At 41.9% G+C, this 15,858-nt stretch overlaps 1 protein-coding gene across 2 annotated transcripts in view; it reads left to right on the forward strand.

Moving 5' to 3' along the window:
- Positions 1 to 383: 383 nt before the first annotated feature.
- Positions 384 to 15,858, forward strand: part of SYT17 (synaptotagmin 17) — a 244,243-nt gene continuing 228,768 nt past the window's right edge. The window contains exon 1 of one of the 2 annotated variants that reach the window (XM_082260190.1): positions 384 to 751. In XM_082260190.1, coding sequence (XP_082116316.1) covers positions 737 to 751 — 15 coding nt within the window. In that variant the 5' untranslated portion in view covers positions 384 to 736. Of the gene's footprint in view, positions 752 to 10,629; positions 10,730 to 15,858 lie in introns of those variants that run through there. The other variant, XM_082260191.1, reaches the window with a different exon arrangement.

Here is a 15,858-nt window from a genome sequence, read left to right on the forward strand (position 1 = left end):
TTGTTGCTTGTCAATAGGTGACTATTTAACAATCGTGTTCTATGTATGTGCACATGTTCTATTCATTTTTATTATTTTTATTATGATACATGATTTATGTAGTGCCAACAGTTTGTGCTTTACAAGATTCATGTATTATGCTTTTTTGTACAATCAAGTTTAACAATTCTCTAGGCATTTCAGATTGTAGAACATTTTTAAATCAAAGCACATTTTATTGGCAAACTTTTTTTTTTTTTTAAAGAAGAAACAGGTTATAAACAACAGCGACTGGGATTTCTATTTATATAAACACATCACCATCCTTGCAGGGATCTGACACTTGCAGGAAATTATATCAGTGGCCACTAAGTGGCGACAGTGAGACTGTGTCTGAAAGATAGGCACCATTCAAAACAAAACAGGGAAAGCAAGCAAATAAGACACTTGTAATCAAAGCCCCAGAGTCTGGAAGTGACAGGGAGGAGGCAGCTCTTCTCAGGAACAGGCTCAGCCACTTAACATGCCCCCCCAAATAAATCAAGGGGGCAGCTGATGAGCTGACATGCAACTCCAAAGCAAGAGTAAGCTGGCTACTTAGAGGAAGTGTCACCAAGAAGGACAATCTAGATCTCTGCTGATCAATCAAACAAGTCACGTCTTTTTCCTTCTGTGTATTTTAAGAGGGTAAAGAGGGGACACGGAGAGGACCGCCATGCACAGGCACATCTGGGAGCAGATGGCACTTTGAGTGAAGATGGCGTATATCCAGGTAGGTGTCATTCACACTCTCACTGATTTGATTGCTGAGTTTAGTTAGAACTTGTAGAGCTTCAACCAATGAACAAGTAGTCTGCATAGAGTGACATGTCACATCAAGGTGACAACACAATAAACTGCCTAGTGTACAGGTATCAATCAGACAGGACAGGATAACATCAGGGTGGTTATCCCATACCCTTTGTAGATGACAGCAGCAAAACTTTATGATGCCCAATAATTACAAGGAAAATCTGCATTATGCTGCTCAGTTAGAAAAGTATAGTCGACTCTGCTGAGTGTAATGTTTGCATCCTTTGTGGGGATTGAAAACTGCTCAAGGTGTAGTCAAATCTATATTAAAGGATGCAATCAAAGGAAAAACTGCAGGAACACTCATGTATTAGTCTATATTTATTATAATGCAAAGGCTAAAAATATTAAAAATACAACCAGCCAATGACTGTTTCTTCATGCTACAAACATGATTTTTTAAGGCATCCAAAAAAGCGTTGGTTGCATGGGACACGGCTGTTGGCCAGATGTATTTTTAATATTTTTAGCCTTAGCTTTGTTACAATAAGGAGAGATTAATGGTGGGGGTGCTCCTAGAGTCTGTCCCTGGATTTAGTACTTGGATTACAATATTACAAGTGAGCACTGAGACCCGCACCTGTGGAGTGACACAGAAGATAAAATTAAGGTTTCTCTCTCGGCAATCTCTCCTGAATGTATATTCATTAATCTGCGTCTCCCTCAGCTGAATTTTAAATGCTACAACTATTTTTTAACGTGCAGACTTCTTTTGGTTGTATAAAAAGAAACTGTGAAGTGCTGTACAAACTGTTGGCGCTAAATAAATCTTGTATAATATGATTAACACACCCACCCTATTCCCCCCCCCCTTTTTTTTTTTTAAATCCCTTTTATCTTTTTCGCTGAATTATCCTCAAAACACATACACATCCAGCGGAAGTAACGTTGTCCTGATGTGAGCTGCCGTCACAAATGGTGTCCCTTGCCACCATATTCTTTACTTACGTCATCAGGGGGCCACTTGTCTTTTCCAGGTTCCTGAAGCTAGCCTCCTGATGACTAGGGGCGTAGATAAGGGGGGAGTCCAGGGGGTCCAAACCTCCCCCCCCCCCCCGAGTATTGGTCAATTTCACAGCAACTAGGCTAGTGTAAGCTATCAGCTGCGGGAGCCGCACTGTCACTGGGAAGACCACCTGTCTCATCCACGAGGCTGACAGGCAGGGCCCGGCTGACATTGAAGCCATGTTTACTATTTGCTTCACCAACAGAAGTGCCTGCTGGGGGCGCTATATTTACTGTATATATACGCACCACAATTTGTCACAGCGCGGCAGGTGTGCTAATTATTGTTCTCTGGGTATTCAAGGCTGAACCCCCCACCCCCCCACAGGAAAAAAAATGATCTACTGCCCTGCTGATGACGTTCATATGCCTTGGTGTGTCACTGGTGGGGCGGCTGTAAGAACCGGGAAGAGACAGCCGACCGATGATGCCCAGTGGCACAGTAACTGAGTACCTTAAGGCCTCCCGGCAATATCCCAGGAGACTGTGGGCATCTGGAGCACCATTTTCTTCCAGGTGATCATCCTGAAGGTGTCTAGAGTCCTGAAAAAAAAGTACTTAAAAAAAAAAAAAAAAAAATATATATATATATATATATATATATATGTGAGAGAGGAGGGAGGTAGGGGTCCAATGATGGGAAGTGGGTGGGGAGGGTGAAGGTACCTTTAAGGGCCGGTTCACACCAGATGCAGTCCAGTGAATTTTTTTTCTGCATCAAAAACGCATGGACAGAAGATTATATGGTTTTCTAATAGTTCACACCAGTGCAGTCAGTTCTAGTGCTTAGTCCACCTTCACACTGAAGCGATTTGTCATGCGATTTATGACAAGTTGCACCCTTTTACCGGCAATGGCACCATTCCAAACGGTGTGACGCTGACTTTGCGGCGCCGCACTGATTTGCAAAAGTGGTTGTTGCACTACTTTTGCCGATTTCGGGTGCGACTTCAAGACTTCAATAGACATCTGTGCATGAAGCCGCACTGATGCCTTTAAAGTCGCACCCGAAGTTGTGGCATTAAAATCGTGCGATGATTTCAAAGCCGTGTTCCGTGTGAACGAGGGCTTAGGCCTCATTCACACAGCTAGTTGGGGGCCAGGGGTGGTAAAAACAGGCATTGATCCTTGGTTTTACCAACCACCTAAAAGATCTCATGTAGCCGCTCAGAGTTGTACACATGTCATGGCAAGAACGATACCCTCTGTCGGGTTCGTCGGACACTACTGCCACCAGACACATCTCATTCAAACACATGGCTTGTGGTTGCAGCTGCTGATTGCCTGGCAGCCTCTGATACCCTGGCAGCCCCTAAAAAGCAATCTACTGCAGATCGCAGGGCTACCGCTTATGTGAACACACCCTTGCATTCAATGAATACAGGGCAAAGAAAAAAGCAAAGGGATGCTTTTTCCTGCCTCACAGCTCAGTGCGTTTTCATCACGAGGTTAGTTTGGATGTAACATGTGCACAAACGTTCTCTGCTGAGTGTATAACAGGCAGGTCGCTTCTGGTTTGTGTCTGCGTTTTTCATGTCTGCGGGGTGGAGCTGGGACTTTGATTGGGTGATGTTTTAATGCATGGAGAAGCAGACATGATTTGCAAAGCAACAGTTGTAGATGCTGGGAGCAGATGTTGTTCACTTGCTACAAATAATTGCCTGAGCTCTTTGAGTGTCAGGTTACCTCCGACCAACCATAACCATGATCTTTTGTGTCATCATAGGTTATTGCAGATCACATATTATCCACAGCCATACTTTCTGTGACATTTGTAGTATTACGCGGTGAGATTCATGGTTCATATTTACAAAGATGTTCCTCATTATATTCAGTAAGTAAGGTAATGATGGTTTGGAATAGTCAAGAATAGCAACTTAACAAAAACCTTCAGTTAGGGTCCATTCACAGGCACACAGAGGCCCATGCAGTGTGCCGCGCGTCTTTTCCCCATAAGTGGCAGATATTCTGTGCAGTTACCACAGTCTGTGAAAAATCAATGACAGACTGACAGACACAATGGCTGTACAGATCCTTGTACACATTCAAGTGATTACATCCGTACAGGAATGGATGCATGGCTCTGTACAGACAGACTGCATGCTGGGCTGTTCATCCGTCCCTGTACAGATGTAAACGTTCAGATGTGCCATAGGATCCATACAGCTAAACCTGTCATTGACTGAAAGAGAGAGACTATACTGAGGGCAGAGGTTACATTTCACTGCCACTGACTACCCACCCAGGGGGAATAAATGACACTGCCAGTGACCACCAACATGAGAGGGGTTCATAGTATGGACACTAGTGCTGGGGACTAATTTTGTGTACACTGACACCAGGGCTGGTGGTTCTTTATTGTGTCCACTGACACCAATACTGGGGGCTAATATTGCATCCACTGACACCAGTGCTGGGGATTATTATGGCATCCACTGACAGCAGTGCTGGGGATGATTATTGTGTACACTGACACCAATGCTAGGGTTATTATTGTGTTCACTGACACCAGTGCTGGGGATTATTATTGCATCCACTGACACCAATGCTAGGGTTAATACTGTGTCCACTGACACCAGTGCTGGGGATTATTATTGTGTCCACTGACACCAATGCTAGGGTTATTATTGTGTCCACTGACACCAGTGCTGGGGATTATTATTGCATCCACTGACACCAATGCTAGGGTTATTATTGTGTCCACTGACACCAGTGCTGGGGATTATTATTGCATCCACTGACACCAGTGCTGGGGTTATTATTGTGTCCACTGACACCAGTGCTGGGGATTATTATTGCATCCACTGACACCAATGCTAGGGTTAATACTGTGTCCACTGACACCAGTGCTGGGGGTTATTGTTGCATCCACTGACACTGATGCTAGGGTTATTATTGTGTCCACTGACACCAGTGCTGGGGATTATTATTACATCCACTGACACCAGTGCTAGGGTTAATATTGTGTCCACTGAAACCAGTGCTGGGGATTATTATTACATCCACTGACACTGATGCTAGGGTTAATATTGTGTCCACTGACACCAGTGCTGGGGATTATTATTACATCCACTGACACCAATGCTAGCGTTATTATTGTGTCCACTGACACCAGTGCTGGGGATTATTATTGCATCCACTGACACCAGTGCTGGGGTTATTATTGTGTCCACTGACACCAGTGCTGGGGTTAATATTGTGTCCACTGACACCAGTGCTGGGGATTATTATTGCATCCACTGACACCAATGCTAGGGTTATTATTGTGTCCACTGACACCAAGGCTGAGGGTTATTATTGTGTCCACTGACACCAAGGCTGAGGGTTATTATTGTGTCCACTGACACCAGTGCTGGGGATTATTATTGCATCCACTGACACCAATGCTAGGGTTAATACTGTGTCCACTGACACCAGTGCTGGGGGTTATTATTGCATCCACTGACACCAATGCTAGGGTTATTATTGTGTCCACTGACACCAGTGCTGGGGATTATTATTGCATCCACTGACACCAGTGCTGGGGTTATTATTGTGTCCACTGACACCAGTGCTGGGGTTAATATTGTGTCCACTGACACCAGTGCTGGGAATTATTATTGCATCCACTGACACCAATGCTAGGGTTATTATTGTGTCCACTGACACCAGTGCTGAGGATTATTATTACATCCACTGACACCAGTGCTAGGGTTAATATTGTGTCCACTGACACCAGTGCTGGGGATTATTATTACATCCACTGACACTGATGCTAGGGTTAATATTATGTCCACTGACACCAGTGCTGGGGATTATTATTACATCCACTGACACCAATGCTAGCGTTATTATTGTTTCCACTGACACCAATGCTAGGGTTATTATTGTGTCCACTGACACCAATGCTAGGGTTATTATTGTGTCCACTGACACGAGTGCTGGGGATTATTATTGCATCCACTGACACCAATGCTAGGGTTTTTATTGTGCCCACTGACACCAAGGCTGAGGGTTATTTTTGCATCCTCTAACACCAATGCCTGGGGCTATTATTGCATCCACTGACATCAATGATGGGGTTTATTACTTCATCCACTGACACCAATGCTGTGGGGATTATTGCACTCCAACTTCCTCAGTCTACATTGCAGTAGGACCAAAACCTGGGTGTTGAGGCACAAAATGCGCTATTGTGCAGCCCCCCTGGAGGTGTTGGGGGCTGCACTTGATGCCCTCTATAATTTTCCAGTTAACCCCCACTGCCCTAAAGTGTATCTATACCAAGAACAAACATGTAATATATTTCAGACAGGATGTGGTGGCATTAGTCTTCATTTTAAAGATTTTTTGCTTTATTTTAACCTGATGACCCTGCCAGTAACACACTTCCTGTCCTAGTGACAACGCATAACTATCTATGGAGGAGCATCATTGCCACCCTAAGACAGGACTCATCCACAAAAAGAATTTGGGACAACGCTGGTAACTGATAACAGCAGAGGCAAAGAAAATGGCAAGTTATCAGCTTGCAATTTTTTTGGTGGGATCAACAGATTTTTTTTATACCTTAAAAGATATTTAAAAAAAGCACTTCCAGTGGTATATTTAACAGAGCAAAAGGGAGCTAATAAGAGACAATAATTGTTAGGGTTTACATACACTTTATTTTATAGCAGTACATGATTTTACTGGTTACACAACTATGAGATACCTTTCAAATAGTTCAAATTTGTGTATAGCAATACGCTATCATTGCTGTGCGCTTCAATGCAGGTGTGTTGGCTTAGTGCTTTGGAATGGCATTCAGAATGAATAGCACCACAGCAGTGCATGTAACACCTCAATGCTGAAGTGTAAATGAGCTCTAAACCTCTTTTCTTCCACTTGCAAAGAATGCTTCATGTCTTTTCTTGCAACCTCTCTGTGATATGAGGGGACCTACTAGCATCCCTTCAAGGCTTAGCAAGTAAAGGATTGCCAGGGTGTGTGGCCTGGAACTGGTCAGGTAACCAGTATAAAGTTTCAATTTACTACACTTTGTGAAAAGGTTGGGACTCACAGACGTTAGGACTCATGGTGTAACTGGTGAGATTTCATATTTTGGCCAAAATATAAACCAATGATTTCTTGTGTTTTGGGTTTCCGAGGTTGACTGCTGCTGCTGTAAAACCTCCCAATGGTTGTATATGCCTGGAAGTTGCGTCTCGATGTGCCATGGCTCTCAGGCTCACCTTCTTTTCCTGGGAAAACCAGCATGAAGATGGAGAACAGAGCTAGAATAAAGAAAACTCCTTTTCTGGTCTCCCCTGTAAGGAATAAACCTCAAAGCCCTCGTCCCTAGCATTTCCGAGTTCAGAGCCATCATTCTCAGCAAGTGCAGCAGGGTATACAGCAAATCAGGGACTCTCTGTCCATCATCTGCTTTGAGTCAGTGCAGGGAGGATATTAGGAAACTGCTGGACCCCGATATCTATATAAAGAGAACCCATCACTTGCACAATATTATTACATAGGGAGCTTCTAAGCCCTCATATGATAGTAATAAAGTTAGGTGAAAACATTTTAAAAAGTAAGATATAATCAAATAAATTAAACATTTTCAAAAGTTAACCGTCCCATGCACATGCAATATGCACACGTTATAGCCTTTCACTTGTCTCTGCACAACCAGCGGTTGGTTACCTGTGGTTATCCTGGACACATCTTTCTGTGACCAGAGTCCCTCGCCGGTCCCTATGTAACCACTGGTTGTGTCTATACATGTGAAGAGCTATGCATCTCAGCCTGTCATTGCTTTGTACACTGGATAGCTTTGTACGGAGACTATCATTGCTTTGTACCCAGCCACAAGAATCCACTCTTCATGATTCATGATGCCTGAATCTGCTGTATGCTTTTAATCACTTGTATGAAGGAGGCCTATTAAAGGTTAGATTGTATTATCACCTTGTATAGGTACAGTATAATATTCTATCTTTTTTTCTCTCCCCCTCATTTTCCTTGTCAATGCCTATGCCGCTAAATAAACATCTTGCTAGCTTTGGAAGCCATTGTATGCTATGATACTGAGTCTATAACCTAACAAGGACACCCTCATCCCTTTTCATCTTCTCCTTAGATAAACTAATTTTACAGTAAATAGGAGATATATTTTGTGGACTTTATTGTTCTAGGACAGCTTTTTCCCAACCAGGGTTCCATGGAACCATAGGTTCCTTCATCTTTTTAGCTCTCTGCAAGGGTTGGGGCAATCTTCCAACTGACCACTAATGTAAGGGGAATTCTGTCCACTGTAAAAACCAAAATAAAATGAGCGCAAGATAAATTAGTGTATATGGCAGCTGGCACAAAAAAGGTGAATATACAACGCTCAAAAAACAATGTAAAAAAAAAAAAGTGTGTGCAGCGCTGATAAGTGAAACATTTAGTGCTTCAACACATAAATGTCCAAACAAAGAAGATAAACCATCAGGTAGTGATCAAAACTGTAGCATGAATCACTGTAAACATAAAGTCCAAATAGTGAGCCCAAAAAAAATTGACATTCAAAGAACAGCTGGGTTATCTGAAAGACTCCTCCGATGAAAAAGGTGGAGGGTCAAAACACTCACCAGATAATAACCAAGAAACAGCAGTGAGAACAAAAGGCAAAACACCCCAAGTGTTGTCAGATTTTTCTTCACAGTGTTCTCCCTCCACCAACCTATTGTAACGCTCCTGCGTTTTATGTATGATGTGGATTTTCAGCTGCAGAAATATTCCACTTCAGTAGTCATGTAGAGAAACGCTGAGACACCAATCCCAACTCCCAATGACTCATCATGTGTGGATGATCTCAATTCAGCAAGTAAATACACACACTCAATAAGATGTTTCCTAGAGTGACTTATGTATATAGTAACAGTGATGAAAGGCTGAAGAGATAGGTTGGGTAGAGATGGTAGATGACAGACACTTGAAAGGAAATGTTCTTGAAAGTAAGATAGTAGCAGATGGGATGCAGATAGGTTTAGCAATCATGTATGGTAGCAGATGACAGAGTAGCAGGTGGACATACAGGAGAGATCAACCCAGTGCAAGAACAGGTGGTAGTAGGCTCAAGAGCTAGCAATCTTAGATAATGCAGATGTAGTAATAGTCCTTAGTATGCAGAGCTAGATAGTGTAAGCTTTAGTATGAAGGTTATAGAGGTTTTCCCTGTGGGGTACTTATCACTAATAGCAATGTAGCAGAGGAGAGGTTCGGCAAGAGCGGATGATCCGGTAGCGGGATAAAGGGATCAGCGCAGCGTGGTTCCGACAGCGAGGTATGCTTGCAAGCATGAGAGCTTCAAGACAGGTTAGCATCAAGTCACAAAGCAGTTTGAACGAACACATGTGAGTGAGAGCCGGCGATCTAAATAGCCATCCAGTCCGGCGCTCAGTGATGACAGCATCAGTCTTAAAGGTGTATGCGCACCTTACCAAAAGAGAATGGTGGGGCGCATACACTTATGAAAGAGTAATTAGGGTACCCAAAGGTACCAGAACATTACACCTATACACTCACCAGAATATGAAATAAGATGAGCCTTGTACTGCCTTTAAGCGGTGTGGTGGAGATGTTAAGGTCATGGAGTGGCCTAGTCAGTCTCCAGACCTTAATCCTATAGAAAATTTGGAGGGAGCTGCAACTTGGAGTTGCCAATGACAGCTTAGAAACCTTAAGGATTTAGAGAAGGTCTGTAAAGAAGAGTGGACAAAAATTCCTCCTGAGATGTGAGCAAACCTGGTCACCAACTAAAAAAAACAACTTACCTCTGTGCTTGCCAACAAGGGTTTCTCCACCAAGTACTAAGTTAAGTTTTGCTTGGGGATCAAATACTTATTTCACTCACTAAACTGCAACTTAATTTATAGCATTTGTTTTATCTGGTTTTTTTTTACTGGATTTATGGTTGATTTTCTGTCTCTATAATTTAAATACACCTGTGATTAAAATGATAGACCATTCATTTCTTTGTAAGTGGGCAAACTTACAAAGACTGCAGGGGATTAAATACTTATATCCCCCACTGTTTGTCTGTCTGTCTGTCTGTCTGTCTGTCTGTCTGTCTGTCTGTCTGTCTGTCTATATACAGTATTGTATATAGTATATTGCACTGCAAACAGAACAATTAGTTGGTACCATACAGTTTGGAAGATGCAAAACATAAAGATATCTTTCTGTACAATTCTGGAGGTGTGTTTAATATGGGTTTCTTGTACGCCCTCGTACTAATAAAGCCACCCCTCCAGTTTTCTGCCATGGCTGGTGTAAGACGGTTAAGTTGTTGCTGTGGCTGTTGCACTGATCTCTACTTACTTCAGCAGAGGTAGGGGCCATATGATCAGGCTAACAACATGTGGCAAAAAGTAAGCCCTACAAGAATACATTAAAGTTTTCATCTTTGGGAAAACCAATACATTTTTCTTTCCTTAATTTTATGGAATATTATATTACAGGTAATCATCAACTTTCCAGGATTTCAACACACTCTTGGTACTTTACACCTCTTCATTCAACTCCATACATTACATTCCCTTCTTCTGTTCTTTTATCATTGTTTCTGAACCCCATGTTTTTGATCCCCCGCCATCCTTTTATGTTCGCCTTCTTTCCTCCCACTCTTGACTTTTTGCACCTCGATTGATTCCGTCCACCCACTACTTGTGTACATCTTTCCGTCTTGTCCTCTTCCATCCCCTACGCATTCTTTGTGCATATATATATATGAAGGATTCTTTGGTTTAATCTTGGTGCAAGCACATAGTTAGCCATTGCTACGCAACTATCTCACTGTAATCAAATGTAATCTAATATATCAGTGGCTCTGGAATATCAGTGCAGCAAAAACTCAGTCTGCTTGCATTGATTAGGAAAGACAATGATTGTAAGTATTCCTATAGCATATAATCATAGACTGCATGTTGTATTTGATTTTAGAACATTATTGCAGTGTCTGATACTTTTGCTGTGAGACTGTTTTTATGATAATATAGAAAGGAAAGTTGTGTCTTTGTATAACTAAGCTCATGACTATGGCAGCATATAAATTCATGTATTCTAGATTGTCGCAGAAGCCTGTAATGACTGTGACAAGCTGGAGAATTACATTATTTTGACTCCGCTGATCAGATAATGTCACTTATCATCTTATTACTATTGAAAAGCTGTCTGCTATGTGTCTTTGTAAAAAAAAAATACAAAGGGTGTGGATGACTGAAAAACAGGCTTGTAAAGCTTGGCATGCAGTTGCTACAGACATTGTGTAGCAGTATCAGTGGATCTGTTAGAGAAATAAACAGTAAGGGAGGGATGGGGGGTGCCCATTGTTAAACTTTAACATGATCGTGAGTTATTTCTTCACAAATATAGGAAACATTTCAGAATAATGGGTGTTGATGATAACCGCTATGCCGGAATTTTCTTTTTTACTCTTTTATGATTTTGCTAAATTAAACTAATGTAGAGGGAGTGGTTGGGTTGGAGTCTTTGCTGTAGATCCCAATGATTTAAAGGGAAAGTAATGCTTGTGATAGGGATAGTGTTAAGTACCATGGACAGTACAGAATCTGGCCAAAAAGAATATTGCGGAAATTAGAGAGGCTATGGATGATCACATATGTCACGGTGGAGATAAAAATGCCCATTTTATCTGTTAAGAACAATGCTCTTTCAAACATGCCATGTTATATGGTACATGCTTCCAGACATTAACCCATAGATTTTGCATGACCCAATTGCTGCAAGCATTGCATTATTCTTTTACTTCTATTGAGCCAAGTGTATGGGCATGTAGTTAATTTCTTTAAATGATCACATTTGTAATATGTCACATTTGTGATTTATTTGAATGGTTTTACAGAGGATGGTTTTTCGGTGCCCTTGCATTTAAAATATGTTCATATATAGTCATAGAATATTTGGAGTTTGAATAATTTTTTTTTTCTGCATTTAGTATGTAGGGAACAATTTTTTAATTATTATTCTCCTGTTTTTGGACAAAGATTGTTTTTTTTTTTCCCCGTAAGATTGTTTTAATCTTGTATCTGTATATACTCTTCTTGTCATTTACACTATTCTTTAAAGATGTTACTTTTTGAACTGTTCTGGGATTTTTTGAATACTCGTGTTCTTTCAAATAGTGGCCAACGAGTTATCATACCTGAGCTATCTGTAGCAGAATACCTGTCAAATGTTGTCATGACATGCTGTTACTTGCAGTCCTTTCAAGGAGAGAGAATTAGATTTTACATAATCCTGATTAATGTTTTGTTATAAAATTGTTTAATACCTGTTTACCTATTTTATCAGATTAACAATCGTAGGCTGCTTGCTACCAAAGCTGACATGAACAATTGGTAACAGATACCCAGTATGGTTGTTTTGCTTGTATTTGGCAACTATACTACATCAAGTTCAACAACTGCTTTGGCTATTGTCTTTATTTTCTCAGCCGCATATTTTATTCCTATCATCAGTAAAAATTACAGTCATCTGATATAAGCATTTTTTTACAGTAAATCAAAGTAAATATCATATATTTTCAATGTCTGCATATATTGCGATTCTTATTTTCACACTTTGGTTTAAAATATTTTTCATGGCTTTCATACACTTTCACATCGACTTTCAATTTGTTTGCTTTCTCATATTTTTTGTTATTGTAAACTGCTGGTGCAATATCCTGTATAATAATATAGATACTGTTTTTGTAGAACAGCCACAAGAGGGAGCTCTCAGTAGCTCAGTGCAGTCAGTCTGTATCCGGCTGAATGAAAATCTTTATTGAGAAAAACATAAGGAAGCTGTTGGCGGCTCAGTGATGTCAGTCTGCTGCCTGATAAAATAAAACCTTTCTTGGGAGAAACATGAAGGCTGCTATTGTTGACATCTCATTTTGCGAATGCTAGTTGCCTGGTAGTCAAGATCATTATATTGTTCTAGTAAGTTGAGCCACTAACCAAGAACAGGTATGCACAAAAATACTTTTGAATTTTTTCAGCTTTCCTGACTTGCATCCTTGCTCCTGGTCACTGACAGTTGAGCACCTTGTACACAATCAGAATATCGTGCAAACAATACTGCTTTCTATGCGATTGTACGGTAATGTGATCATTAGCAGACAGCTTTCATCCGAAATTTTCCGAAGGGACAAACACGAAAATATTTCTGGTATGATAGCAGATCGTACGATTTTTGTTTAATCAGTACAGTTTACAAATGCATATGTACTTGTAGCACCCTCCTAGGTAGGTGCTAGGTAAACACATATGTGGCCCTGTCTGCTTATCAGGGGGGCCTGATCTGTTAGCAAATCTGTCACGTACCTCCAGGTGTGGTCTGTTGAGTCTGGGGAGTCTCCCCACTGTGTCCAATAGGGGACCTTGTTGGGCAGTGGAGGAAATCTAGCCAATAGCACACCAGGATTTATAACTGTCCCAGTGGGCGGGGATTGCCATAGTGCACCCTGGGATTGGAAATAAATCCTGAAGGAGCATGTGACAGAGTGTCTTTTGGCGGGATCATTAGTCCTAGGAGGAGGTGACAACTTTTCCTCTTCTGTAAAGTGTTAAGGTGGTCCAGGCAGTCAGCCTAGGGATCGGAGGTTGAGCTGGGCTGCAGAGAGGATCCAGAGTGTGCTGACCGTGTTGAGCAGCTGGGCAGAGATCTTCAGGAAAAACAGTGTCGTGAGCACTCGAGATCTGCCCAGGGGTCTGCCTAGGAGAGGGGACCACTCCAGAAAGGTCAAGGGGATCCAGCTAACCAGTTGTTGCAGTAAAGGGGGTGCCAAGTATAGAGCCCTGAAGATAGGGAAGTAAAGGGGGCACCAGGGTGGGCCCTGAAGTGTTCAGCAGTACAGTAAATGTTAAAAGTCAGCTACCTCAGGAAGGAGTACCTCAGGGAGCTCAAAGGACTTTTGGCAGTCAAAGGCGAAGTCATGGTAAGCAGCCTAGCCGTGACCAGCGTCAAGTCAGCGTTAACCGGCATCAAGCCAGCATTAACCAGCGTTAAGTCAGCGTTAACCAGCGTTAAGTCAGCGTTAACCAGCGTCAAGCAGCATTTTGTAGAGTCCCTGCTTATTTGTGCATAGTTCAGTTATTGGAGTATCCCACTCATCCCTTCTCCCATCCAAGTTCCCAAATAAACCTAAAATAACAAAGTAACTGGACTGGTCTGAGGTGCTCACACTTGGAGATGTATGCTCAAAGGTACTGTTGTTGCTGGCGGTAGCCCAGGGGGACCCACACTTGGGAGTAGTGCTATACATAGTTTACAAATACATTACATCACTTCCGAATTTTTATTCTGTACTAGGCTTTGAAGTCTTACTAAACCCAAAACAGCAAAATCAGTCTGTATATGCAGTAAAGCATGCTTGTTATATTCACTGCAGAACCTAAGGGGTTAATCTTCTGCATTGTGTATAAAGGCTGTGTGATCCAGTCTTCTCTGATGCTCCTCTTCTTCCACTGACTCCAACCCATCTTGTGATAGAACAGAGCATTGGGAGTCAGGCTGCACATGCTCAGTTTGGTGTGTATTGCTAGAGAGATTTTTGTTTTTCCTTGGGAGGGTGCATGTGATCGGCACAGGGCAAATCAGTACTGTCCAGACAGAGGATCAGGGGAGAATGAAAACTCCTCCTACAAGTTTTACTCGGAACTGATACAAGTCACAAGACTGCTATATACTGCTGACAAGAAAAGGTATTTAGCAGTTTATATTTAGTAAAATAATTGCATTTCCATGTTCTGTGCACTGTGGGAGACCAGATATAGTGAATGCAGGTTCTGGGTTTAGTAATACTTTAAAGTGGTTATAAAGCCTAAACTTTTTTTTTCCTTAATGCATTCTTTGCATTAAGGTAAAAAATGTTTAGGCATCTATATCACCTCCCCTTACCAGAGCCCTAATTCTATACAGTGCTGTGCCAATCTGCAGCTTTTCTATCCCCTCACTTTCTGGTCAGAGGATGGGAGTCCCACTGTCTTCGTCTTTAGATGCAGACAACGAGGCTTAGGAGCAAGCCTGTGCGAGTGCCCCCATAGGAAGCGACAAGAAAGGAGAAGCCAGGAGCAACGCTGTGGGAATCAAGAAGAGGAGCTTCGGGTCCACTCTGTGCAATTTCATTGCACAGAGCAGGTAAGTATAAACCTGTTTGTTACAGTCAGGTCCATAAATATTGGGACATTGACACAATTCTAATCTTTTTGGCTCTATACACCACCACAATGTATTTGAAATGAAACAAGATGTGACTTAACTACAGACTTTCAGCTTTCATTTGAGGGTATTTACATCCAAATCAGGTGAAAGGTGTAGGAATTACAACAGTTTGTATATGTGCCTCCCACTTTTTAAGGGATCAAAAGTAATGGAACAATTGGTTTCTCAGCTGTTCCATGGCCAGGTGTATGTTATTCCCTCATTATCCCATTTACAAGGAGCGGATAAAAGGTCCAGAGTTCATTTCAAGTGTGATATTTGCATTAGGAATCTGTTGCTGTCAACTCTCAATATGAGATCCAAAGAGCTGTCACTATCAGTGAAGCAAGCCATCATTAGGCTGAAAAAACAAAACAAACCCATCAGAGAGATAGCAACAACATTAGGTGTGGCCAAATCAACTGTTTGGAACATTCTTAAAAAAGAACGCACCGGTGAGCTCGGCAACACCAAAAGACCCGGAAGACCACGGAAAATTAACTGTGGTGGATGACCGAACAATTCTTTCCCTGGTGAAGAAAACACCCTTCACAACAGTTAGCCAGATCAAGAACACTCTCCAGGAGGTAGGCGTATGTGTGCCAAAGTCAACAATCAAGAGAAGACTTCACCAGAGTGAATACAGAGGGTTCACCACAAGATGTAAACCATTGGTGAGCCTCAAAAACAGGAAGGCCAGATTAGAGTTTGCCAAACAACATCTAAAAAAGCCTTCACAGCTCTGGAACAACATCCTATGGACAGATGAGACCGAGATCAACTTGTACCAGAGTGATGGGAAGAGAAGAG

The sequence above is a fragment of the Pelophylax lessonae genome (genome assembly GCF_965119305.1).
Source record: "Pelophylax lessonae genome assembly, chromosome: 6".
NCBI lineage: Eukaryota > Metazoa > Chordata > Amphibia > Anura > Ranidae > Pelophylax > Pelophylax lessonae.